General features: G+C 42.5%; 1 protein-coding gene across 5 annotated transcripts in view; it reads right to left on the bottom strand.

Annotated features, from left to right (window-relative positions):
• Positions 1 to 26,687, bottom strand: part of LOC149307108 (putative E3 ubiquitin-protein ligase HERC1) — a 90,036-nt gene that overhangs the window by 31,869 nt on the left and 31,480 nt on the right. For 3 of the 5 annotated variants that reach the window (XM_089538144.1, XM_089538148.1, XM_089538145.1), the window contains exons 19-41: positions 26,143 to 26,316; positions 24,875 to 24,989; positions 24,663 to 24,783; positions 23,114 to 23,285; positions 22,627 to 22,933; positions 21,728 to 21,848; positions 21,298 to 21,349; positions 16,622 to 16,890; positions 15,552 to 15,767; positions 14,614 to 14,734; positions 14,196 to 14,433; positions 12,935 to 13,131; positions 12,272 to 12,427; positions 11,926 to 12,032; positions 11,290 to 11,400; positions 10,779 to 10,955; positions 10,293 to 10,532; positions 9,218 to 9,301; positions 8,335 to 8,858; positions 6,370 to 7,145; positions 4,928 to 5,126; positions 4,346 to 4,506; positions 4,052 to 4,168 (exon numbers count right to left, since the gene is read on the bottom strand). In XM_089538144.1, the coding sequence (XP_089394270.1) occupies positions 4,052 to 4,168; positions 4,346 to 4,506; positions 4,928 to 5,126; positions 6,370 to 7,145; positions 8,335 to 8,858; positions 9,218 to 9,301; positions 10,293 to 10,532; positions 10,779 to 10,955; positions 11,290 to 11,400; positions 11,926 to 12,032; positions 12,272 to 12,427; positions 12,935 to 13,131; positions 14,196 to 14,433; positions 14,614 to 14,734; positions 15,552 to 15,767; positions 16,622 to 16,890; positions 21,298 to 21,349; positions 21,728 to 21,848; positions 22,627 to 22,933; positions 23,114 to 23,285; positions 24,663 to 24,783; positions 24,875 to 24,989; positions 26,143 to 26,316 (4,755 nt within the window). The remainder of the gene's footprint in view (positions 1 to 4,051; positions 4,169 to 4,345; positions 4,507 to 4,927; positions 5,127 to 6,369; positions 7,146 to 8,334; positions 8,859 to 9,217; positions 9,302 to 10,292; positions 10,533 to 10,778; positions 10,956 to 11,289; positions 11,401 to 11,925; positions 12,033 to 12,271; positions 12,428 to 12,934; positions 13,132 to 14,195; positions 14,434 to 14,613; positions 14,735 to 15,551; positions 15,768 to 16,621; positions 16,891 to 21,297; positions 21,350 to 21,727; positions 21,849 to 22,626; positions 22,934 to 23,113; positions 23,286 to 24,662; positions 24,784 to 24,874; positions 24,990 to 26,142; positions 26,317 to 26,687) is intronic. The other 2 variants (XM_089538147.1, XM_089538146.1) reach the window with 2 other exon arrangements.

Here is a 26,687-nt window from a genome sequence, read left to right as displayed (position 1 = left end):
CCTAATGCCGGCGTTAAGACCTTCGCTTATCCGAGAGGTTTTATCTGCGAAGAAGTTGTTAAACTGGTCACAGCAGGCCTTAGAAGGTTCAAGGATCTGGTTCGGGGCAAGAGGGAGCTGAGTTAGCTCCCTGACTACCCTGAACAACTCTGCTGGACGTGACTCCGCGGACGCGACACGAGCACCATAGAACGAGTTCTTAGCTGCTCGTATCGCCTCTCTGTAGTCCTCCAAAAGGCGGTCTAGGAGAGCCTTGTCAGCTAAGCGAAGGTGTTTCCGCCAGTGATGCTCTAGCCATTGCAGAACCCGCTTCCTCGCCCGGAGATCTTCCGTATACCAGGGCTTACGTTTGGAAGCAGGCCTGAGAGGGCGCTTGGGAGCGATCTTGTGTATAGCCCTTGAGAGACCGGTATCCCAGATACCAGTCAGGGCATCAACAGAGTCACCGTCACCTCCAACCATGGGCCCCTCTAAGGCTTCTTGGAACCTTCTGGGTTCCATCAGCCTTCGAGGGTGGACCATCCTAATAGGTCCACCACCCCTGGTATTTGGTATTTGGGCTTGCTGTGAGAGATGAGACATACGGTGGAAATTAATGCACAGTTGCTGACCCCTACACTAAAGGAAGCCCCAACTTAGAATATGGTGTGCCATTTTTTGCCACTCTAATCTAAGAGGGCTCATTTTGGCACCATTTGAAGTGAGTCTCAGAAATCAAGCAGGTGTTGCCAGTTTTTACATTCTTTACTCAGCACACCTGAATAATCTCAGCTGTGTTGAGGCAGAAGCAGCCATGCTCTGCAACATCCTCTATCATACTGACATGAAGGGAAGGGAGAGGAAAATAGCGGATGTGAACAACTGGCTTCACAGATGGTGCCGCTGAGAACGATTTGGATTCTTTGATCATGGGCTGCGGTTCCATGAGGAGGGACTTCTTGCAACAGACGGGTTGCATCTCACACCAGTTGGAAGAAATGTTTTTGCCAACAGTCTCAAGAACTTGATCAGGAGGGCTTTAAACTGAGTTCCGTGGGGAAGGGAGACAATATTAAGGAAGGCGAAAGGGCTGGAGAAAATAGTCAAACTGACATAGAGGAAACAAGGCAAACAGTGCAAGGACCCAACAGTGGGAGGCAAAAAAACTTGCACAAGCAGCAAGTAAATGGGACCCATGGTCTGCGATGTCTCTACACTAATGCACAGAGCATGGGAAATAAACAAGATGAACTCGAACTCCTAGTACAACAAAGCAAATATGATACAATAGGCATCACTGAAACCTGGTGGGATGAGTCTCATGATTGGAATGTGGAAATAGAGGGGTATAACCTTTTTAAGAGAAATAGGTCAAAGAGGAAAGGAGGAGGGATAGCACTATATGTCAGAGATATTTAGACCAGTGAAGAGATCCAGGACATCAATCATGGAAGCCAGGTGGAGAGCATCTGGATAAAAATTAAAGGGGAGGGAAACAACAAGGATGTTACGGTGGGAGTCTATTACAGACCCCCAAGTCAGACTGAGGAACTGGATGATATCTTTCTAGAACAGATGACCTCACAGTCAGAAAAGAGAGATGTAGTAGTGATGAGTGACTTCAACTAGCCTGATATTTGCTGGAAGACAAACTCAGCAAAATCCTCAAGGTCTAGTAAATTCCTCACTTGCCTGGAAGATAATTTCATGGTCCAAAAGGTGGAAGAGGCAACAAGGGGGTCAGCTATTTTGGATCTGATCCTAACCAACAAGGATGACTTGGTTAATGGGGTGCAAGTGGTGGGATCATTAGGTGGAAGTGACCATGTTCTCCTGGAGTTTGTTATACAATGGAAAGGAAAAGCCAGGCATAGTCAGACACGCATCCTAGATTTTAGGAGAGCGGATTTCAGTAAACTTGGAGAAGTATTGAGGGTGATCCCATGATCAGAAATACTAAAAGGGAAGGGAGTTCAGGATGGATGGGAGTTTCTCAAAAGAGAGATACTGAAGGCACAATCTCAAACAGTTCCAGTGAGAAAGAAAAATGGGAGATGTCTCAAGAAACCAGGATGGATGACTAAGGAACTTTCAACTGAGCTGAGTTTGAAACGGAACATGTATAAGAAATAGAAAAAGGGGGAAATCACAAAAAAGGAATTCAAAGAAATAGCAGGCATGTGTAGGGGTAAAGTCAGAAAAGCTAAAGCGCAGAATGAACTCAGGCTTGCTAGAGAGGTTAAAAAGAATAAAAAGGGATTTTTTGGATATGTCCGCAGCAAAAGGAAGAAGAAGGAAATGGTAGGGCCACTGTGTGGAGAAGATGGCAAAATGTTAACAGAGGACAGAGAAAAGGCAGAATTCCTCAACACCTTCTTTGCCTCAGTCTTCTCAGAAAAGGCAAAGGGTGCTCAACCTGAGGATAATGGAGCAGAGGACAGAATAGGGGAATTACAGCACAGAATAAGTAAAGAGATAGTAGAGGAATGCCTTGTTAATCTAAATGAATTTAAGTCTCCAGGACCAGATGAACTACATCCAAGGGTACTAAAAGAACTGGCAAATGTAATATCTGAGCCATTGGCAATCATATTTGAAAACTCCTGGAAAACAGGAGAAATCCCAGCAGACTGGAGGAGGGCAAACGCTGTTCCCATCTTCAAAAAGGGGGAAAAAGAGGATCCCAACAATTATCGTCCAGTTAGTCTGACATCAATCCCAGGAAAGATTCTAGAGCAGATCATTAAACAGAGAGTCTGTGAACATCTAGAAGGCAATGCCATAATCACAAAAAGTCAACACAGGTTTCAGAGAAACAAGTCATGCCAGACAAATCTGATCTCTTTCTTTGATAAAATTACCAGCTTGTTAGATGAAGGGCATGCTGTGGATATAGTATATCTTGTTTTCAGTAAGGCCTTTGACAAGGTTTCCCATGACATTCTTGCAAACAAGCTTGTAAAAAGCGGGCTAGACAAAGTAACTGTTAAATGGATCTGTAATTGGTTGACCGACCGAACCCAAAGAGTGCTCAACAATGGCTCTTTTTCAGCCTGGAGAGAAGTGACCAGTGGGGTCCCACAGGGCTCTGTCCTGGGCCCAGTGGTATTCAACATCTTTATCAATGACCTGAATGACAGAATTGGGAACATACTTATCAAATTTGCAGATGACACCAAATTAGGAGGAATAGCTAATACTCCAGAGGACAGGATCAACATTCAAAATGATCGGAATAGACTAGAAAGCTGGGCCAAAGCTAACAAAATGAAATTCAACACAGAGAAATGTAAGGTACTGCACTTAGGGCAGAAAAATGAAATGCACAGATATAGGATGGGAAACACCTGGCTGAATGAAACTACATGTGAAAGGGATCTGGGAGTCCAAGTAGACCACAAGTTGAACATGAGTCAACAGTGCGACGCGGCAGCTAAAAAGGCCAATGCAATTTTAGGCTGCATCAATAAAAGTATAGTGTCTAGATCAAGAGAAGTAATAGTGCCACTGTATTCTGCTCTGGTCAGGCCCCACCTGGAATATTGTGTCCAGTTCTGGGCACCACAATTCAAAAAGGACATTGAGAAACTGGAGCGTGTCCAGAGGAGGGCGACTAAAATGGTGAAAGGTCTGGAAACCTTGCCCTATGAGGAACGACTCAGGGAGCTGGGGATGTTTAGCCTGGAGAAGAGAAGGTTAAGAGGTGATATGATAGCACTGTTTAAATACTTGAAAGGATGTCATATTGAGGAGGGAGCAAGCTTGTTTTTTTCTGCTCCAGAGAACAGGACCCGGAACAATGGATGCAAGCTACAGGAAAAGAGATTCCACCTCAACATTAGGAAGAACTTCCTGAGAGTAAGGGCTGTTCGACAGTAGAACATACTCCCTCAGAGTGTAGTGGTCTTCCTCCTTGGAGGTCTTTAAGCAGAGGCTAGATGGCCATCTGCTGGGGATGCTTTGATTTGGATTTCCTGCATTGCAGGGGGTTTGGACTGGATGGCCCATGCGGTCTCTTACAACTCTATGATTCTATGATTCTATGACATTGAAGCAGAAGTTCCCAAATTACCTGTGGCTTCCATGGCTTTTGTGATCTGCCGAAGGGAGAACCCCATTTCTAGCAACGGCACAGCAATAGCAGGGGGAGGTGGGGAAGTCGAAAGGCGGCTGCTGGGATCCGACAATGCTGCGGGTTGTGAAAGAGAAGAATCAATGGCAAACAATTACCAAGTTCAGGTACCCACATCTGGACATACTGCTGAGCACAAAACCTATTATATTTGACATACACTACAGAGGCCAAAATGAAAATGTGAATTCCAAAGTAATTAACCATTTTGCAACAGCTGTGGAAAAATCCTACCTGTACGATTGGTAGGTCTTGCGGACTGAGAGTCAGGAGAGGTGAGAGATTGCCTCCTTCCCACTTCATCTGAGGGAGAGGTAGGCAGAGAGGATATCGGAGGTGTCTGAGCACGTCTTGTTGGAAGGACGGTAGTAGTTGGGTAGCTGGAGAACATTTGCCTTAAAGGGGAAAAAAGTAACAATAGCATGGGAGGACTTGCCAGGAAACAGGTTAAATTTCTGACACTTCAGCTTCATTAGGAATATCTGCAAACCACCAAAGGGATTGAAGCATATGTCAGGAAACAGCAGTGTCTATTCACTGGGGTATCCAGTTTGCTCCTCAATATTGTTACTTGCTGAATAAAATTGCTTTTTAAACTCTTAAAAACAGTTTAGTCGTGACATGATGGCTGCCTATACCCCCCAATACAAATTGTCTTCCTATGTGCTGCTTCTCACTTGCAATGCTACTCTACCATGCCTACTAAAGTTATGAGCAAGTCAATTCAGAAAATAAATTCAGAAAGTTATAGCTTCAAGGAGAAAAAATTACAAAATCATTCCCAAAACTGGTGATTTAGTGGAAACCATCCCTTACCTCAGAAGGCTCAGAGGCAAAACGCCAGGCGACTCAGAGGCAGGTACGGTTTCAGTATCAGTCACCGGAGTGGTGGCCGTTGTGGTATCTTCCAGAGAGCTGCTCATGAAAGACGTGGTGCTTGAGGCAGAAGGGCTTGTCGTCACAGGTGTCTGGGCCTGCTGAGTTTGGTCATTTTCTTCTGTTTGCTGATCCAGTTCTGGAAAAAAAATTGAACCTTTTCCCTTTTTGCTGGACACAGAGAGATACTTACGCATATGTCACTGAAGAAAAGACTACTACTGATGAAGCTCACCTGCACCACCTTATCAAATGGAGAAACAAGACATTGGATGAAAATGCTCAGCTTGATCTTGCACAACCCTTCTGACATTCTTACGTTTCAGACACTGGATGAAAGTTGAGGTAGTTTCCAGGATCCTAATCTGATGCTCAAACCACTTCACCATGCTGGCTCTCCCATAAACACCACTACCCCTCAACTGGTCAAAACTGAAACCAGAAGCAACATGATGACACTTCTGGTCAGGTCAGATTGCCAAGATGCCAAGGTGAAAACTGGCCTCTGCCACTTCCACAGTTGCTCACCACTGAACTAGGATAGAGTTTTACAAAAGCTGTCTTTGAACACCACACTCTGATTCCTGAACTAAGCCACAAAAAAGCAAATTAAGGTAATCTATAGGTGCAATCACAACTGACTTTATTAATCTTACTCTGGTCCCTGCTATAAAAGCATTTACTGCTCTAAGGTACCAATGTATGCCTTCTGCCTATTTGACGGGCAGATATAATAACACTCCTGTCCATCTAAGACTATGTATCTGCAAAACCGGGGAAGTGGAGAATATCGAACATTACCTTTTACATTGTCCTCTGTATATATCCCCTAGACAAAGGTTTCATGAATGTATTTTAAAATCCCTTTCCAATAGATCTTGCCTTCAGCAGATTTGTGTCCTTTTGGCCAGCAACAAAGTATTTGTTACTTCTATGGTAGCAAAATTTGGTTTAGCCACTAGCAAGATCAGAATCAGTTTTCTTGATCGGAATGATGGCTAGAACCATTCTAGTTTTATGTTTTTAATATTTTATCATTTTTGATGTATTATTGTTTTTAGTTGATGGGTTTCTCTTACTAATTTTACCATGTTTTATTCGTGGGTTTTGTGCCTTTTTTTTTTTTTTTACTGTTTTTGTATTTACTGTTTGGATCTGTTTTATATCGTGACGGCTTTTAGCTTTTAACAATAAACTTTCCATGTTTCTATGTAAAATGTCAAAGATAAGCATGAGTGTTTGCCTTCTCCCAGCACAGCATCACAATATGCGACACACTACCAGAGGAACATCATGATGGAATTTCAAACTTTGCAGAGGCACATCTGAACTAAATGCAACATTCAAATTAACATATACATACTGGCATGTTTAAAGCATACCTTGCTTAATTTTGCTACCGCACTGGTCCTCCAACAGCCCATGAACCACCAGTTTGTAGATCATTGCTTGCGCCCGTTCCAAATCTGCCAGTCCAAGCGCCCTCTTGATGGGCGAGCGCATGACAGCCCGTTTCACCATATGGCGCATCAAGAATTGCAAGGCAGCACGCATTTCCACATCTTCGTGAACAATGGGAGAACTTGCGCAATCAGAATTATGACCACTCTCTGCCAGGACTTTGGGTATCAGTAGCAACTCAGCATATTTGCTGCAACTAAGGAGAGTGCTAAGTGACTTCATAGCCCCAAGGTAAAGATAAGATAACTGCACCGCTCTGATTTCGGTTTGTACAATGTCATGATTTTTTGAGGCGTGCTCGTGGATTTTCCTTTTGCCTTCGGCATTTGGATGCTGTCCCTCCGTGCCTAAGGAAATGGCCTCTAAAGAAAAGGAAGTGCTTTCGCTTTCAAATTTGGAAGTTGTAGCTCCATGTCCTTTAACTTCCTCAGCGCTTAGCACAGATTGTGCCTCTGACCCAGACTCTCCTTCCGTTTTCTGGTCGGCCTCTCCTTTGTCTTCAGAGTCATGTTTGTGTTTCTTTTCATGTCGCTTGGCATTTTGCTTTCCCGTGTCTTCGTGGATGCCGGTCAGATAGGTGAGGTCCAGCAAAACAGTGGCTGTCAGTCCACGGAATCTTGCCACGTCAAAAGGCAGGGGCTCGCAAGGTTCCAGATTATACAGTGGCGTATCACTAGGCGACCAAAAAGTTGGGAAGCTTTAATAAAGATCAGAAATGACACAGGAAGAAGCAAGTGAGGGATAGACAGGAGGAAAGCACAGGAAATAATGTAGGCAAAATAAGATGTAAAATATAGTTAATCAAAATCTAAATGAACTGACAGTCTAAAAAATTAAACATAAAGAAAGGGAAAGAAATGAGGGTTGTGATTAGGTAACGGGGAGAGGGGATACTCAACACAAAGGTAACAAAGCATATTTTTAAAACAAAACAATCAGTGCCCAATACTTCACATAATTATGTGGGATGTTTCCCTGAATTAAGGTAGACCAGTTTTGGATATTGCCTCTTAATGGATAAAGTGGGGAAAAATCTCCAACACCTGGACTATCATTGCTTGGCACAAAGAAAAGAGAATGCACAGCCTGGAACAGCAGCAGGGAGAGGGCTTCTTATATCTCCCTCCCAAAATTTTAGCAACATTTCAATGTGCCTTCTTTCTTGTTTTTTTCTTTTCTTTTTGGAAAGTATTCTACTTTTAAAAAAGTAAGAAAAGCTTGTGGAGGTTCACAGAACATCCAGCCTCCAGGAAGTACATCTAGCAGCCAACAAAATCCAACCAATACACCCCAATTTATTTATTTATTTGGAGGGGGGGGGGGAATCAGCCAAAATTTTGGACAAAGGGGAAGAGTCAATGAGTTGTTTCTTCAGCTATTAAGAGACCTGTTTGTTTTACCTGTCTGTCTCTCTGGGAGGTGATGGGAGATACCCAAGTTGTGTGGATTGCTCCTCTCATGAACCCAGAGAATGTGGCATGTGGGATCCACTTGTTCCCCATTACACACACACACACCCCAACCATTAAAATCCCAGGGGAAAAACCCTCAAAAACCAGCTGAAACATGGACAATTTTCCAAGTTGGATGCAACCTACTGTCCTTTCTGGGTATGTCAGATTGGCCCACTGGGAGGGTGCTGGGGAGGGGCTCCAACAATCCTGTTTAGGAATGATTACCAACAAGAATATCTCAAGTGTCAGCAAAACAAACAACAGCCTCAAAAACCAAAGTAGTCAGAAGCTGCATCAAGCTAAACTTGCTTCCCAATGGAGTTGACTTCAGCTACTGTACCCGAGATATTAAAATGCTATGCCATATTGAAAATGTTAACAACATTTCCTAATCTGACCACTTCTCTGACACCAAGACTGAAGGCACTGTACCTGATGGTAATCTCAGCCTCATCCCACTGGACTTTGGCAGAGGTGCTGCCTTCTTTGACCACCCCAAGAAGGGTGGCGTGGCGCCCCGTTTGTCTGTGGACACAGCGGCCTCCGACCCTCAGCCCAGCATCGACTCCACCGATGACCGCCAGGACCGGCCACACTTCCACGCAGAGCGTTTTCAACTGGAGCTCGGAGAGGTCGGCCAGCCCATGCCGGCTGCTGTGCTTGCTCTTCTCCTCTTCCTTGCTCTCCTTCTCTTCCCGCACCTCATTCTCCTCTCTGCTCTGAACTGAGCGGCTTTTCTTCAGTTTCTGACTGGCTTCTTTAAGGCACGTCTTGATCTTGTGCAGACGCTCCATCATCTTCTTGTTGATGCAATGCGTCCACCGGTCTGTTCGATGGAGGATGCGGATGAGCTGGATCGTGGCTTCGGCAAGAACGGTGGCAACAGGGCTGCAGATGGGGTCCCCTGGAAGCAAGTCCCTTGGGGTGCCACGCATCTGCATGTCACAGATTTTGACCTAGGCAGACAGATGGACACACACAGTCACAGATTTTCATGGAGCAAGGTTCCCAGGTTTTTCTAAAAATTATTTGTTAACTATTTATATTTATTTTCTTTATTTATATGTCATCTTTCCCCTGGACTGTGACCCAAGGTGGCTCACAAAAAGCAATAGAATTATAAAGACAATAAAAAATCATCACATTAAAACAGTATAAAATCATTAAGAGGCATACAAAAATTAAAAAATAAGTCACATCAAAGCTAATGAAGTTATACCTGAATTTTCAGTCACACTAGGCCGCTTATATATTACCACCAACTTATACTATATGAGAATTAATTTTAACTAGTACCACAGAAAACTTCAGTTACCTTTTCTCCAGGATTACTGCTATAAAACATAACACAAGGGTACAATTCTGCAGCATCCACGTCTTCAAAAGCCAACTTTGGTTCCTAGTAGTAAAACCAACAAAAACAATTAGAAGAGAGAAGCCTTTCTAGAATTGAGCATTTCAAACACCCATTTTACAAGGAAGCACACCCTAACTCATTTTTAAAAATAACTTTTTTATTTACATTTTCCCTTTTACAAATATTCCTTAATTTGCGCAGCACATCATTCAATCCCCTCTTCTCCTTCCTCTCACCTCAAAACATTAGTCAGTTAGCCAAATACGTATGTATCACTGCCTATCACTGAAAATAAAACACATCTTCAGGACACAGATGAATGATTTGTATATTGTTATTAACATTCAAAATGCATTTGTTTCCAAAAAGAAGTTTGATAAGATGGTGGGTTAAATCCAAAATTCATAGGTGTAACGTAAGTAATAAAGTGCTTTCAAATTTCTTTAAATTTATCCTCTTTAATTTCTCCTTTTGGTAATCTCATTTTATAGGTTATCTTTTCTGATAGTGTTATAGATCACACTGTATTTATCCACTTTTGTACTGAAAGCCCCTCCAACATTTTCCATGATTTCACTATTTCTAATCTTGCATCTTTTAACAGTACTATAACATCTTTATTTTTCATTTTCTTGTTCAAACAGGAAAATTAATTTTTTTCTATAAAATATTCTTTGACTTAACATTTTATTTATCCAATTTAGTATTCCCCTTCTCCCCCAGAAATTAACTATTTTGAGGCAGGATAGCCACATATATTGCCAATCTGAATTAGCACAATCTCTCCTGCATAAAATGTTTTAGTGCAATCTATCCTGCATAAAATGTTCAAACCATTACTAACTTTCTAATGAAAATGGCAAGACAAGTGCATCAGGTCATGCTTCAACTTCCAACCATTGAGAAGCTATCGCTAGAAAAGAGCTGGACTATTCAGTGGTGGAACCTGCCCTAAAAATTCCCTGCCCTCCTGAGATCAAAAAAGCATATTTATTTACTTTCATACCGAAAGAAGTAAAGAGAAATTTCATACCTCTCCATTTTTACCAAAGGAAATAGTTCTTGCTTCCATATCCAACACGCAGGTGATGAAATCTCCTTGGGTAAAACTGGTCAGCGTCAGTGTCTGCTCCCCATTATGGTAGAGGTTGCCACTGTACGCTCTGTACAGCCACATGTCTGAGGTAGTGCGATGGTTAAAATCGTGGACAGGCCAGCGAGACACCCCAACACAAGTCCCTTCATTGCCTCGATTTTCCTTCACAATGTAGAACTAAAAAGTGCATAGAGAAAAAAAAAATCAATGTTATGGCGATACCTCAAAAATTACTGATCAGTAATAACTGATACAAAATCAACAAGGAATATGTATTTGAATCCAAAAAGCCACATCAACCAGTAAATTAACTTGTTGATGAATTCCGAGACTCTTTAGTACTATACCACTACATGCATGACAGATTTACATATCTACCTTGCCACGTCATTATTTTTAAAAGCGCTCCCCTGTTCTACGTACCTTCCATTGGTAACACCCAGAAGTGACTCCAGTGGATGCCAAGCCATACCCCTTTCCACCGCTCCCATGAGTCAGGATCTGCCCATTCTCCACAATGCAGCACTGGGCTTTCTCAGGGTCAAAGGACACTTCTTGAATTGGAAGGTTCTCATCTTCCTCTTCAGATTCACCTTGTTTCTTTCAAAAATTGAACACAAACACCTCACAATTTATGTTTACTTCATACCTTGCTTCTTTCTCCCAACATGGGATCCGAGGTACCTCCCAACAGATTAAAAATGAACAGCTTTTTTAAAAATGATGACTTTTTTAAAAAAATTAAACTATCCTATCAAAAACAGCACTAATTTAAAGCAGTTTCAATACATTTAAAATGAAACAAAAAAAGGGGGAAGGTACAGTGCACACATGCACACACACAGATCACAGTATTTCAGATGGTATGGACCAAGTCATATTAAGTAAATAGATCCAGAAGAAAACGCACACTATTTTGGTAAGCTAGTAATACCTGCAGCTTCATTTCTTGCTCTTTCTCCTTGATCTGAATTACATGTTTGGCTTGTGCAACTGGACTCTCCCACATACAGTCAGACAAAAGGGAAAATAATCGCTCGATAACCTGTTGGGAAACATCATTTCAGAAGATTCCATTCCAACTCATCACAAGTAATGTTAAAACACTCTACATTCTTAGCAGCAGTACTTAGTAAGGGATTTAAGTATGTAGCAGAAGGAACCTTGCATCTAAACATCCCTTATGAATGGTTCTCTGCCACATAGGTTTAATGAAATTTTGAAAAGGACTGCAAGTGAGCAAGCAGCAATGTTTTTTTAATTCTTTGTTTAAAAAAGAAAAGAAAAACAATACAACATACAACATGATCACAGCAATGTTTTAAGGGTTCATAAGGATAGCAGAGCTGGCTCAGAATTATGGACCTGGAAAAGAGCTCTGCACAAAACCCTTGGAGAGGCCCCAGCACTCAGGGGAGGCTGCGCTTTAAAGACCAATGGTTTTATTCCGTGCAAGACAGTTTCACAGGATAAAGTGACCAGTTGGGAAAACAGGGGCAGGAGAGAGGCACAAAATGCTTCTGTAACCAAGCCAAAACATTACATATTGTTTAAAAAAACCTGTAGAAACCTGAGCCATCTGGTCATCTTCCACACCAGATTCGCAAGCAGGCAACACGGCTTCCAGAACGTGTAGTGCAAGCAGCCTCGTCCTCAAGTTGCCAACCAAAGGTACACCTAAAACAAGATTTAAAAAAGAGCAGAGGTCAACGAAGGCAGGAATGTGTGACGTACAGCTTTTTGAAGAAGCACTAAGATGGAGTGGTCAGAGTGTAGCCTGCAGGAGGCCCCCTGTTTCCCACTTTTCTGACCCCTGAAGCCCTCCCTTTCCCCATGCAGCTGCCCACCCTGGCTTAAATATGTAAACTTTGTGTGAAGATGGAATCTGCCACACACGTAAATACATACAGGTATACCTGAGCAACACTTCTGAGAAGCTATATTCAGGAGCACTTCTGTCCACTTTGGAGAAGCCATTTTTGACTGGATGGCTTTTGAAGAAACAACCCTTCTAAGAAAAACTAAGAAGTCTCCCAGATGTAGCTCAGCAGCGTGCTGTTTCCGGAGAGCCACTGTGGATTTAAAATTATGTGAATTAATATTTTCAACAGGAAGCTGAATTATTATGTTCTGAAAATGACCTGATTTGTATAAGCCCTGCCCAGAGATGAGCATGGAGACACTAAGAGAGAATGTATTATAGTTGTATGACCATTTTGTCACTGAATGTTCTATCTGCTCCACTTTCATCGTCCCAATGATTGATGGACATTGTTTTTACCAGTTTTATGTAACTGGTATAAACAAACAGCAAGAAGTCTTCTCAACTGAAGAGCACATTCAAATGAAATCAAGAAATAAACAATTTGCAAAACATCAGTATCTTATTTAGTTTCACTGATAAATTACTTGAAGGTATACAAGAATTAAAGAAAGAAAGAAAGAAATGACTCCCACACAATCCAAATCCAACTACTAGACTCTTACAGTGGCCCTTGGTGCTACACAATCTTTCCTCTCCGCCAGCAGTTTGCTCTTTTTTATTTTTTAAAAGATACAATATTATGAAGACATAGTACCTCTGAAGTCTTTCCTCTCACTCTCTTCATTTGAGTCTGCCTTCTTTTCATCCTCTTGCTCCTGCTCACTATCTTCTTTTTCCCCAAAGGAAGCCATGAGCATCACACCAGCCTGAGACAGCAGATTTTTCAGCTGACTACATAGCAGATCCAGCAATGATTGGACCACTTTGGGACTCAGTTTATCTGCGTAGGTTCTGTGTGGGAAAAGGATACCTCTGTGATCAAGACCTTGGTAAGAGCTTCCAGTAAAGCACTGCATAGGATTTGGCAGACAAAGATACAGATATAAGACAGATGTCAAGGCCTGAACTATCTCTGTGACAGAGGCGACTGTGGAAGAGAATAGCTTCCACCGTTCCCTTCCATCAAACAGCAGCATCTCTATTCTATTTACTTGGGCCAGAAGCAGCCTCAGAAGTGGGTGCCATTTCTGGGAAGACTGGCAACAAAGTGCAGGAACTGCAATCCTCATCTATCCCTATCACATTTATTATAATTATCATGTATTATGGTCCCATACATACAGGCCAAAATAAAGCTGCTTCGGGTCACTTTGGAGGTATGCTGTTTTAATGACGCATGCGTACTAAGAGTCCGGAAGCTGTGCCAAAGCCATGATCCAGTCCCAAGGACTAAAGCACAGCTAAACAGCATACCTCCAAAGTGATCCGAAGCAGCTTTATTTTAGCCTGTCTGTATGGGGCCTTATAATTATTACAATATAGTATGTATTTATACTACAGTGGTGCCTGCCCAAGAAGGTCAATTTGGGACTAAGCAAACAATGCGACATCTAGCAGTGTAGACCTGAGGCTGTGTCAGAGTTTCAGCTGAAGAGACATGAGAACAATGTCTTTGCTTATATTTTCTTTTTCTGCATCCTATTCCCTCTAAATGTCATCAATAAAACTCAATGGCTTTGTCTTATGTCAGTCTACCGTTTAAACCTAAACTGGACAGGTTCTAAGTCAATGGTCCCCAAACTGTGCCCTTTGAGAGATTTTGGACTTCAGCTCCCAGAACCCCAGACTATTGGTCAACATGGCTGAGGCTTCTGGGAGCTGAAGTCCAAAACTTCTTGAAGGGTACAGTTTGGGGACCACTGCCCTAAGTGGATCAGGCCCTCCAATTCACACAGCAGGTCAATGCTCCATAGGTCTTTCATTTCCTCAGGCAGGAGGAAAAACGACTGCTTCTCTTGAAACGTAAGGTTTTGAAAGAAGAAATATCAACTGGAAAACAAGCTGTCCACACTTACCCTGTAGTGATGGCTAGGATCTGAAGTAACCTAGTGCTGGCTACTTTTAAAGCAGTGCTGAGCTGGGAAACGCCAGTCTTGGGAAGCAGCTGCAGTGGCTGGCCAAGCATGGTGTCTGTTCCACACAACTGGGAGAGGACGTTTAATAGCCCGGTGGAGATGGCCAAGGAGACATCAACCGGCTGGTAGTGTACACTTAGGGCAAACACAGTTACCAACAGGAGACGCTGTTGTGCCTCTAATACACACACAGACACACACACACGTGCAGACACAAAACCAAAAGTCAGGGAAATACTTTAGATGATTCCTGTCGTCAGCATGCCCACGTATCACCAATGAAAGCAAGCAACACAGGACTTGCTTTCTGCCAGCCACAAAAGAGCTCCCATGATTTCACCAGCTGCTCTTTACTTACCTATGTGATGCTTGTTTGCTTGGAGGGCTCTTTCCAGAGTAGCAGATAACTGCTGATAGATCTTGTGCACAGCCACTTGGATTTCCGTCTGGATATTCCTCTTGGCAGCCCTGATACCATCCTGAAAAGGGGAGGGGGTTTAAAATCAAGCAAATAGTATTAATGTGAATCCTCTAATTCAGTGGTGGAGAACCTTTTAGAGACCGAGTGCCCAAACTGCAACCCAAACCCCACTTATTTATTGCAAAGTGCCACGTCTCTCTGGATTTCTAATGACAAACTCTAGTGAAGTCTGTGTTGGGATGATGGTGCATGTGCCCACAGAGAGGGCTCTGAGTGCCACCTCTGGCACGCATGCCACGGGTTCGCCATCACTGCTCTAACTGTTCAAATAAAGAAGAAAGGTTTTAAGAAAAAGGACTCTTTGCTAGCTCACTGGAAACTGTTAACAGAAACAAAAACACTGAATCCTTGTAGCATCTTGAATAGATAACAAAATAGTTAAAGAGTTTGCTTGTTTAGAAATAAAAAAACACCATGATGTTACCACATGCTTCACACTTTATTCACACTTATGCATGCACACACATCATACTGCTGGAAGAAACCTGTTTGTTATTTACACCACCATTTGCACACAAAAGGGATGTACTGGCAGGTTCATATTTGCAGAAGTACAAAAAAGAGTTTAAAAATAATCTTAATGAGGGGGATTTCAAACACAATTCAAAAAGGAATGGATGTGCTCTGGAGCCATGCAACTCTAATTGATTCTGCTTGTGGAGCAGGGATAGGAGAGAGATGGAAGAAAGGACGGATTAAATAAGAACATCCAGGGAAAGACTGGGGCCAGCCTACTGAACACAAATTTGGAAGCTGAACAGTCTGCATTCAATGGGATGGATCCAATTCCCAAACCACAACAAAGCACCTCTTACCTGATAATGATGTAAACGGATGCTCTCCCCTTTGGACCCAGCATGGCCCACAGTGCCTAAGCCAAAACACCCAGCTAGGAATTGCAGCCTCACAGAGGTGAGAAGTGAAGAAGACTGGAAGCCCAGACCCTGGCGGCTCCCAATGGAGGGAGTGCTGCTCTTTTCTTCCATCCCAGAAAGCAAGACCAAGATCTGATGAAGTGCCTCCAGACGCAGCTAAAAGCAATTTTAAAAATAACGTTTGGAGTTTTACAAGGTACAAAGTGATGGATTGTTACCTTTAAAGCTCTACATGGTTTCTATTCAGGTTACCTATGGGATCACCTCCTCCCATACAATGTGCCCTGTACATTCAGGTCCCCTGGCGGACATTTACCCCAGTCAGCCAGGACTAGGTTGACAACTGTCAGCCAGAGGACATTTTCTTCAATGCTCCTTTACTGGAATGACCTGCCAGAAGAGATTCAACAGTTGAATAAACTGTAGGAATTTAAGAGTATTGAAGACCAGTCCCTTCCAGCAGGTTGATCGGGATAGTGTTTAAATTGCTCAGCTACAATCTCAGCCATTCTTTTAATAGTAATTTATTTAATTTTTTTAAAAAAACTTTTGTATCGAATGTTGTTGGGCCTGGGTTTCGTTGTTTGTTGGTTTGTTTGTGAGAGCCAAGGTGAGGTAGTGGTCTAATTGTTGAACTCAGATTCTGGGAGACCAGCATTCAAATCCCTGTTTGGGCATGAAAACCCATTGGATAACCCTGGAAAGTCACCCTCTCTCAGCCTCAGAGGAAGGCAAGTGCAATCCTCCTCTGAACAAATCTTGCCAAGTAAATCACAAGTCAACTTGAACGTACACAGTAACCATCAAATAGGTTTTAGCTGTACTTTGTTTTAATTTACCTTAAGCTGCTTTGGATCCCAAACCAGGAGAAAGGTGGGATGTAAGATGAATAAAGTAAATAAATAAGTACCATTTTTGGCAGTGTTTCTAAGCTTTGAGAATGCAAGCTGACATCTAAAGAGTATTATTTCCTCTATAGTAAAGGAGAAGGGCTATGGTAAAACACATACCTCTGCTCTGTGTTGCTGCTGCTCCATTGCAATGATATAGGCCTGTGGGCTGGTTGACATGCTTTCTTCAGGCTCCTTGAAGCCTGGGGAGCTTCCCACGTCCCCGCTTACAAAGCTAATAACATTTTCAATGAGTGTATGAACGCCAATGGATTTCGTAAAGTCAAAATCAGACTCCCCAAACAGATAGGAAGAGCTGTAAAGCCAATCTCTGTGCTTCAGACGGGTCCATGAGTCACTCAGTGCTTCAATTGGGCTGTGGATGGCTCCTAGGAACACACAGCAGGATTTCATAAGTTTCCGTGGGGTCATATTTTTAATGACAACAGAAGTGAATGTGCAGCTTGCCATTGAAACAGATGGAAATGGGGTTTCCTGTCATATCATGCATACTACAGTGAGCAACATTTAGTATGTATTAAATAAATAAATAAATATACATACCACAAAGGAAATCAATTTAAACTAAGTTTCTATTGCCGAAATCCTTAAGCCACACATCACCACAGAAGGAAATTAAAGGCAAAAGCCACTCCGACTGCTCAAGTTAAAGCTAGAACACTGAATAAGGGGGTGTGCAAACAAAACAAGAGGAGAGTCCTTCGGGGAAAAGAACAGCCTGCCACCAAAGAAACAGTGCACTTAATGCTCTCTTTTTAAAAATAAAAAATACGGCCAATCGTAAAGCAAACTTAGTGCTTAAGTTGCAATATTATACTATCACGGGCAAAGCAAAGGGGATGACTTATAGCTTGCTTTGGATCAGCACAGGGATGGGTTAAAAGGGCAAGTAAACCTACACAGGCTATTTCTCTTCTGCCTTCTCCCTTCAGCACTGCTTTCCTCTTATATGGCATTGTAAAAAAAACCTGCCTCACTGAACGCAACCAGGAATAAGCACAAAACTGAGTTGTGGTTTTTGCTTCAGTCCTGGAAAAGGCTAAGCAACAATGTCCCAAGCACCGATCAAAATTCAACTCACTATCATGTGGTCCCTGCCTATCTCTAGACAGTGACAGGCAAAGCCCAGGTTCTATTGATTCTGCCTCTCTCTCCTACCGAGAAAAGCTTATTTCCACACCTATTTCTTCATGGCTTTTCATCAAGCTCCCAAACAGCACACAAAAATCCTGATCCCTTCCCTGCTGCTACACATACAGATCACACCATCCAAGGAGGCGGCTGTTGTACAAGGACTGGGAGCACTCCCTCCACCCAAACAGGTGATCAGGATGGCCCTTTATGATCTGACTGTGTCAAAACGTGGTGCAGGGCCTTTGTTCCCACAGGAATTAATTGTAGGTTTACAATGACAATGAAGAACCATAGTGTTTGGCATTGCTTTGGCCAAGATCTCACACACACTGGAGGGATGAATGCGTAACTTCACACTGACAGAGTGACACAGCAGTTACATTACACCCACCTCACTAGTGAACTGGGAATGCTGTGCAAGCAGCTGTCCACTTGCATGCAGAATACCTGGGCACAATGGTATCACATGCGAAATCCTGCCTCCACAACCTTGAACTCAATGCAGATATTTGGCAGCAGGCAAAAATATCCAATAGCAACTAAAACAGTTACATTGATAACTTGTGTTAACAGCATTTCACTACCTTATTTCAATCACAAATCCAAATGAACAAATGGTAATAGGTTTGAGGGTGATGCCAGGGTCCACAGTGCGCAGAATCCCTTCAGCTTGCAAGAAACCTTGCAGGTTTCAATGCCCTTGATGTACCCCTGTCACTCCTCAGACCAATGCTTCTACCTTACCAACCCACATATTTGAGTAGCACAATCTTCCAACAGTAAATGGACAGCAGTCTTCCTCACTCCTTGCATGCAAGAGGAGACAACCCACATGATTCTCTCAAGCTTCTCTGGAAGCTACAAAATTTTTGAGGGGAGGTAATTATAACCCTACATATTACTGATCTGTTCTAACAATAATTTTGCTTATGTTGTTATCCAAATAAATTGCTTCAGCATTTTAAAAAAAGCTTTAAAATGTCACTTATTGTGAACCAGTGACTGTAGGAGGACAAGAAAGAGCAGGTATGTTACGCACAGATGGTCCTATAAACAAACAACATGGTGTTCTGCATGCATGAACAGACGAAAATCACAGCACCTTCATGGCATCCGCATGGAGGCTTAAACACATCTTGAGCCTTCTGTGTGGAATGGTTGTTAAAGAGTGTCAGGTTACCACCAGTTTCAAATCCCCACTTATCCATGAAGTGCCACAGTTAATCCTGGGTCTGCAGTTACCTCTTACTCTAGCCAACCTCAAAGGGCTCTTGAGAGACTAGAACAGATTGCAGGGGAAGAACTGCATGTGCTCTCTTGGATTTTATGGGAGAAGAGTGATATTTTAAAAACATGTAATAAATTACAGGCTTCTCAACCACAGAAAGCACTAAAAAAACACTGTGAAGGGCCTAATGGAGGGTCCCAACAAGAGCAGTATTAATGGGAACTTGGCAAATAAACATTTATGCAAGTTCCTCTGATTCAGTGGGTCTACTCTAGTTGTAAAAACTGAATGTGGGCACCTCAGTGACTGCTGGTAATGCCATTTGACTGCTTTATTTGAATGCAACCAAGAGGCTTTGGAAACCTATCTACTCTTGAACAGAATCTGAGAGGCACCGGGATACCTTCACATTCAAATCTGGGAAGCTATTTGTTTGGATTTTAAAGCTTGTTTACTCTCACTGTAAACTTTCTTCATGAGGCCAGTTTTGATAGAAACGGGAAACTTGGTATTTACTGTGAAGGTCCATTCTGGGTTGGCGCAGAGGAGGAATCCTCATAGTTTAGAGTGGTTTCCTCTCCTGCACTAACCAGACAATTATCCTTTAAAAAGATTAGTTACTGGGGGTGGGGGTGGGACCCTCAAAGTGGAGCAGAAAAAGAAAAGTTTGAGGGAACCAATGCCAACTCTCTCCTCCAAAGGGAAGGAGGTGGTAGGATTTGAGGAACTTGAGAATGCACAAATGGGTGGTGTAGAGGACAGGGTATTAACAGTGATCTTAGAGGTGGCCTGGCACACTTCCATGGTAAGCCAACTACCCTCCCCAAGAAAGCTTGAGGAAGCTCTCTATCATGGTGTATGCAACCTGACATACTGAGAACATGTCATGTAATGACTCAAAGCCTCACAGCAATCTTGCTCAGTATTACACCATGAACGCATCTCAAATTCTACTCTCTAGGGTTCAACATGCAGATCTTTTGCAGCCTTGCCAGTGGACATGCCAGGCAATGAATCTGATTTCTGAAACACAACAAATACAAGCTCCATCCATCCATCCTCTCACCTACAGAAGTAACTGAACACAAAACCTAAGTTAGCTACATAAAGAATCTTGGGAGCCCCAACTTCAGCATTCAAGGTTGTAAATAAGAAATTAGCCTATTCCTAAACATAAGGGGGGGAAATAGGAACCTGATGTTTACTTGTCCTTATATATGCCAGTTCCCAGTAACAGGGTTTTCAAAATGAACATGGAATCGCTGCTATACATATTTTATGTTTCATAAAGTATGTAGGCAAGCTAGAAAAAGGAAAATAAAATCATAACATGCCATCATGTACTTGCTTGAAGCTCTTCTTTTTTCTGGGGCTCAACTGGCCAAAAAGGAGTAAACACACTACCACACAAGAATCAGAAGACAAAGAGAGACATTTGGTACAGAAGACAAAATTCAGTCTGCATCCCATCCGTACACGGAAAATGGCAGTAAGGGTAAGGGAGAGGGGAATGTGTGTGTTTGAATACAGCCCACAATTCTGCACCTTCTAAAATATATTTTAACTGTAATAATATCTAAGAAGCTTTATGTGCCTAGTAATGGGGCACTTCTGCATATTAGAGTTTCCATTCCCTATGTAATTTCTAGCAGCCGAAGCATGTTTATCTGTGTAACAGAAACATTTCCTCTCTGGGCAGCTCTCTTGCCATTGTGGGAGGCACTGAGACTAGTCTGTTATCTGACTTGACCTTTATAACAATATATTATATATTATATAACATTATACATATACAATATATTCATGTATAAACTCAGCATCATGCAATCTTAAAGACTAACAAAGTTTAAAATTCAGTGATAGCCAGATTAGTCAGTTTTTGTATAAAAATATATAAAAGAATCCAATAGCACCCTTGAGATTAACGTAGAAGAAGATATTTCTAGCATTACTTTTCATGACATGGCCCACTACATCAAACTGTGTCCACAAGAACCCTCATACTACAAATTCTTTTTCTCAGTCTCAAGGGTGCTACTGCATTCCTTTATGTCTGTTTGAAGCCTAAAATGGACAGGTATTTCTGGATTAAAGCCCACACTACTTCACATAATGTTGTGCAATAATAAGATAAATTGGGGTTTAAGGTGCCACAAGGTTTTTTAGGGGGACCTACAGGGTTGGGACCAAAGCCTAGAGCAATGTGAGAGATGAAGCATGTCAGAGGTCACATCCAACACTGGGCAGAACACTTCCCAGGATTGCTTGCATGGCTGAGGGACCCTGGAACAGACAAGTGAACATGAAAAGGATTCCCTGAACCAAGAAAGTTTCAAGACCACAGTCTTAGAGAAAACTGCACTATTAAAGGTGTACAACAAATTTACAGAAAAAACATATATGTATATATTACCCCTCTTTCTATGAGATGATGCCAAGTCCAAATCCACATTTCGCCTTCCGCTCTAGAATAAACAACAAGGAGTGTCAGTGTTATTGCTTTTTCATGCATTGCATTTATATAATGCCCACTCATGCACTTAGACTAATTTAACTTCAAAACAGTGTGTTATACTTTTCTTTTGAAAACCCACTAAGTGACCAGAGATAAGTCACACTCTCTCTTAAAGGAAGACAATGGTAAACCTTTTCTGAAAATTTTTTCCCAAGGAAATCCTTAAGTTGCTATAAGTCAGACGCAGTCTGAAGGTACATAACAACAACCTAGGATGCCCAGAGCTGATCTGAACCCAGACTCTGATCCAACACAACAAACTCAGAAAGCATAATTTGAGTAGATGTGCTACCAAGATCGATATTGCGCTTCAAATTATTTTGCCTACCAGTGAGTAACCTTCTTCATCTGATTCAGGCTGAGATAGGTCAGATTCACTCCTTGATTTCATCAGCTTGTAACTCGATGTGGAATGGACTGAGCGACTCTCTGCGGTAAGACTTTCACTTCTGCCTTGCACAGACACACAAAAAGGGGGGAAGCATGAAGAGTATGCAAAGAATGTCCACCACAGTATTTCATTTGATTTAAGTGTTTGGTTTCACATTATGTATGGTTTTGACTTGCATGCAAATGGACTTTCAAATCCCCACCGAGCACTCTCTTATAATAGAAAGCCTCCACTTTTTGCTACTATGGCAGGGACAATTCCATGTACCCATCTCCACTGCCTGTTCAAAATCAACCCAAACTTCTTCCCATGAACTTCGACATATGTGTGCCCTATTCTCCTATCCAAGCTGATAACCCATGGCTAAAACATGTATAAATGTTTTAGCAAATGTTTTACATGACATATTAAGCCCATCAAATAACATAAACAAATACAATAAGTGTGTGTATATATATATGTGTGTGTGTGTGTGTGTGTGTAATAACAAACTCAAAAAACAAGGGACTTTACTAATTTTTAATGCAGCATCAATTAATACCAAATGCCTGCTTAAATAGATGGTTCTTAAATGCCTCTCTAAATGCAGTACAAGAGGAGGGTGTCAAGCATATCCCCCTAGGACTACATTTTACATTTTAGGTAACACCCCAGAAAGAGCCATGATGTTCAGACTGGGCCACTGTACCTCTTACTATCTTTGGACACACAGCAAGGCCTCTAAAGCCAGCCTTAAAAATCTGGCAGTTCCATCCTGTCAAAGATAGCCACAAAGGGTTACTCGAGAGGATCTCAATAATGGCTTACAACACTCACACACAACTCATTAATCGCACCTAGTCATGAGTCCAATCCCTTCAGGAATTCCACTGGAAGGCTGCTGCAACTGTCCTTCCTCCCTCTGTTTCTGCAGTTCCTCGATAACAGGGCTGACTCCCAGGATCAGCAAGGCACACCTATGAATCACAGAGTTGCACGCAGCCGTGTACACATCTTGTCCCTCTGGGAGGTCTCTACTGACTCGCCGCTCTTGCTGGGACTGAGGGGGCTGGTCATCAACGCGAGCCCCTGCCCCACCATTTATTCTCTCCCGGTCTCGGCTGCGAGCTACTTCACGGGCTGATAGGAAACATTGAAAGATTTCTGTAACATGCAACACAAAAACAAAAGTCTTAACGTGCTGGCAGAGCTAAGCAGCTGTAAAAATTCTTCAGATGAATTTATGGACCCACAGAGAAGTCTCCTGCTGGAAGCCCCAGTTGTTGTTCAATGGGGATCCTGGTGAAGACCCTTCTATGATGCCTTGCCCAAACTTTCACTTACTGCCAGCTGTCATAACTTCATGCTCCCTTTCCTCCTCCTCTTCTTCTTGATCTGGATGACCCTCTTCTCTCTCTCTCTCCGCCTGCTCCTCCATCTCTGCTTCTTCATCAATGGTTCGGGTAAAGGAACTTTCCTGGGCATCAATGTCTGAAGGCTCTGGATTTTCTGACATCTGGATGAGGACAGAGAAATGGAAGGGGTTGATTATGTGTGTGTGGGGGGGGGGGGGAGGACATCTTACCCGCCACTGAGTTCTTGATGAGAGGAATGGCACGACTGCAGTGAATTCATAAATAAAATAGGAGTCTGTAGTCATACTAGTACTGTGTCAAGAAACAGATTAGCCACAGGATCCTTTGGGTCATTACATCTGAATCTATCACAGAGTGACAGTTTCACAACAAACACAGGCCACAAGAAGTCACTGTAAACATTGTGCAAATGATGTGGCAACCCCACCGTCTGTGCTTGTGAGAGGATTTTTTATACCTATTTGGTGCACATGATAAGTACTATCATGCCACAGGCTGACAAATGACTTCAGTCCAAGTGCCACACTAACTAGGAACCTTAAAAGAGCATGGAAGCTTAGAGCAGCAAGAACAGCTATTGCAATCTAGTACCATAAACACTTGAGAAAAGTGAAACTGTTCAGACTTAGAAATCCAAATGAGGTTCAGACTGAACCAGGTTTCCCTCCTCAGCATCCCAGTCTGAACATTTGGTCACAGCTAGATAAGAGTTACTAACACACAATACTACAAGAACCTCACAAGCACCGGGATAAATGCTATCAGTCAGTTTCTTAGCTACTTTGACTGCTCAGAAACATGAGACAAGTTCTGCTGAATCAGGTCCAGATGGCCAACCTGGTCCAGTCTCCAGTTTTCTTTGCAAACTTTCAGGAGGACAGCAAGGCAACAGGAAAGCAGACAAAAGAACAGGCCCACAAATTGGAGATAAGGCTTTTTTTTCTTTTAACTCCAAGCAGTTTGACATGGCAAAAGAGGAGCTGTCCCTGAATCCAATAACAATAAGGAAGAGCTGTGGACTTCCTTCCTCAAGCATTTATAAGCTGGTTTTCCAGAGTTTAAAGCCGTGAGCCAATTATTTTAAATGTTTTAAAAACAAAGTTTGTTGATAGTTTTTTAAAAAAATCTTGCTACTGCATAAAGAAGAGAATCAACTCCATGTTTCCAATAGCAGGAGAAAATACATTAGGCAAAACATGACTGTAGGGGAGTACCGTCGCCCTTGAAACTTGCGGGGGATCCATTCCGAAACACACACACCCTGTGAGTTCTAAATCTCGTACATATTCAAGCCCCATGGGCTTGAATCGGGAGCATACATGCGGGGAGTGCACCCCATTAAGGTTAATGGTGGTTGCCCCTCCGCGGATTTTCAAGTCTGCAGACTTGGAGGGAAAACTGTATAACAAAGCATAACATTAACCAATTTTCAGCCTTAAAAGAGGACTTGAACCACGCAACCTCTTTCCTATCACTACTTAGAAATGTGGAACCAAGCCACAGGTCTTCAGCCTTACCCATCTATCTCTTGAGGACGATCTAGTCTGAATAAGTTCCATGTTTTTGCAAGCAAGCAACCGGCTTCGAACTTTGTACACACACCGATACACTTCTACTAGTGCTTTGCCAGGCTGATATCTAAAGGGGCAAAAGTTCAGTAGCAGTGAGAGGACAAGATATCATCACAGATATTCGATTCTTAAAAAGAAGATGCTTACTAGATACTCACCTGCTCTCACCACTCGCTTGGCTGAGTAAATTGCTATGTTTCAGGAGGGCAGCAAGAACAAACCTAGACACAGTGTCCAAAAGTGACTCACTACTCAGTGTGGCACTGTCCCAATCTGCAAGGGGAGGAAAGAGAGAGGAGGAAAGAAAGTAATTACTGTTCTCTGAAATAGCCAATGTTAAAAATAATATAAATAATTCAACAACCCATGAGCCTGTTTTTATTGCCCTGAATTGCATAGCTGGCAGACCCAGCTCCATCAGGGCTAGCCTGGAAGAAGAGACTTCTCCCTCCATAACTGTCATCTTCTGGCCTGCGAGGGAGTTGACCAGGCAGACCTAGCTCCATCAGGGCTAGCCTGGAAGAAGAGACTTCTCCCTCCATAACTGTCATCTTCCGGCCTGCGAGGGAGTTGACCAGGCAGACCTAGCTCCATCAGGGCTAGCCTGGAAGAAGAGACTCCTCCCTCCATAATTGTCATCTTCCGGCCTGTGAGGGAGTTGACCAGGCAGACCTAGCTCCATCAGGCCTAGCCTGAAGAAGAAGAGCCCTCCCTCCAGTCCATCTGCCTTGCCTCAGAGGGAGAGAAGAATGCTGGACCTGATCCCCTCCCCCCTCACCATTCCCTTCTCCTTTTGTGTCCTGTCTTTTTAGATTGTAAGCCTGAGGGCAGGGAACCATCTATTATCCCCTCTGTTTTAAGCCGCCCGGATTCCCAGTGATTGGGTGGCATATAAATAAACCTATTATTATTATTATTATTATTATTATTATTATTATACAGGCTGACACAAATTTTTTTCCAATTTTTTTGGGGGAAGGGGGATTTTAAAGCTTCCTCAGCAATTATCAAGCACCTTTATGATGTTTATTGCCTCTATCTAGTAAAATAAAACTGGCTCTGACAGCAGGATTTCAGTCTAAGATTATTGTAACATGTTATATGCATTTTAAATCCATTTTGCAGCCACAGTTCAGAAACCAAAATGATTGCAGCAAAGTGATTTCCAAACTGGTGCATCCCACAGACTTCACAGGTCTCAGAAGTCCATGACAGGAGCCAGGTTCATTTTTTAAAAATTAAACAAAACTAAAAGGTCCCCTTCATCACCAAGATAAGTAGAAATAATTCTTAAGTTTCTTACAAAACTCTTAAGTCTATTGTTGTTATTTTTTTTTTAGTAGTTGTATAACATCTCTATTTGGCAGCTCAGGAAGAAGACAAATGTACCAAACAGCATGCCACATTCTTACATCCAAGAGCTTACCTTTACTAATGGCATAGTCTTGCATGCTGATCCAGAGACTACGGGCGGGCTCCTTTGCACAGCCCAAGGCCAAATCCACAAAGACTGATATTTCTGGGCGCAACTTGTAATCAAAAGGCTTCTGTTCTTCATTTCCAGAGAGGGCAACTTCCAACAGGGAACTCATGGACTTGTCTAGAACAACATGGAAAGGCATTGCATCCCTGATTCATTCAGTTACTCACAAGCAGTAATAAAGGGTCCCAATATGGCATGCTACTGTTGAAAATTCTACCCAGCCATGATTTTACCCTGGATATAACATTCCATCCTTCCTCTTGGTCTTTCATCTGTGGCCACTGAACATACTTAACCCTCACTGGGACGTTCTGGGAAGACTTCCAGCTTACAAACCTGCCCATGTTTCAAAATCAGATGAGAAGGCCCTTTTCTCTGTCACACAACTTTCACAGGTACATTTGGTGGGAACAGGGGAGGCAGGGCCTTCTTGGTGACTGCTCCTAGACTTTGGAACTCATTTCCCAATGAGGTTAGACTGAAACCCT

The sequence above is a fragment of the Sceloporus occidentalis genome, unplaced genomic scaffold (genome assembly GCF_023333645.1).
Source record: "Sceloporus occidentalis isolate IW3139 unplaced genomic scaffold, rSceOcc1.0.p SCAF_9, whole genome shotgun sequence".
In the NCBI taxonomy this organism is placed as follows: Eukaryota; Metazoa; Chordata; class Lepidosauria; order Squamata; family Phrynosomatidae; genus Sceloporus; species Sceloporus occidentalis.
The sequence above is the reverse complement of the archived record's forward strand: the minus strand, read 5'-3'. Positions and strand labels throughout refer to the sequence as shown.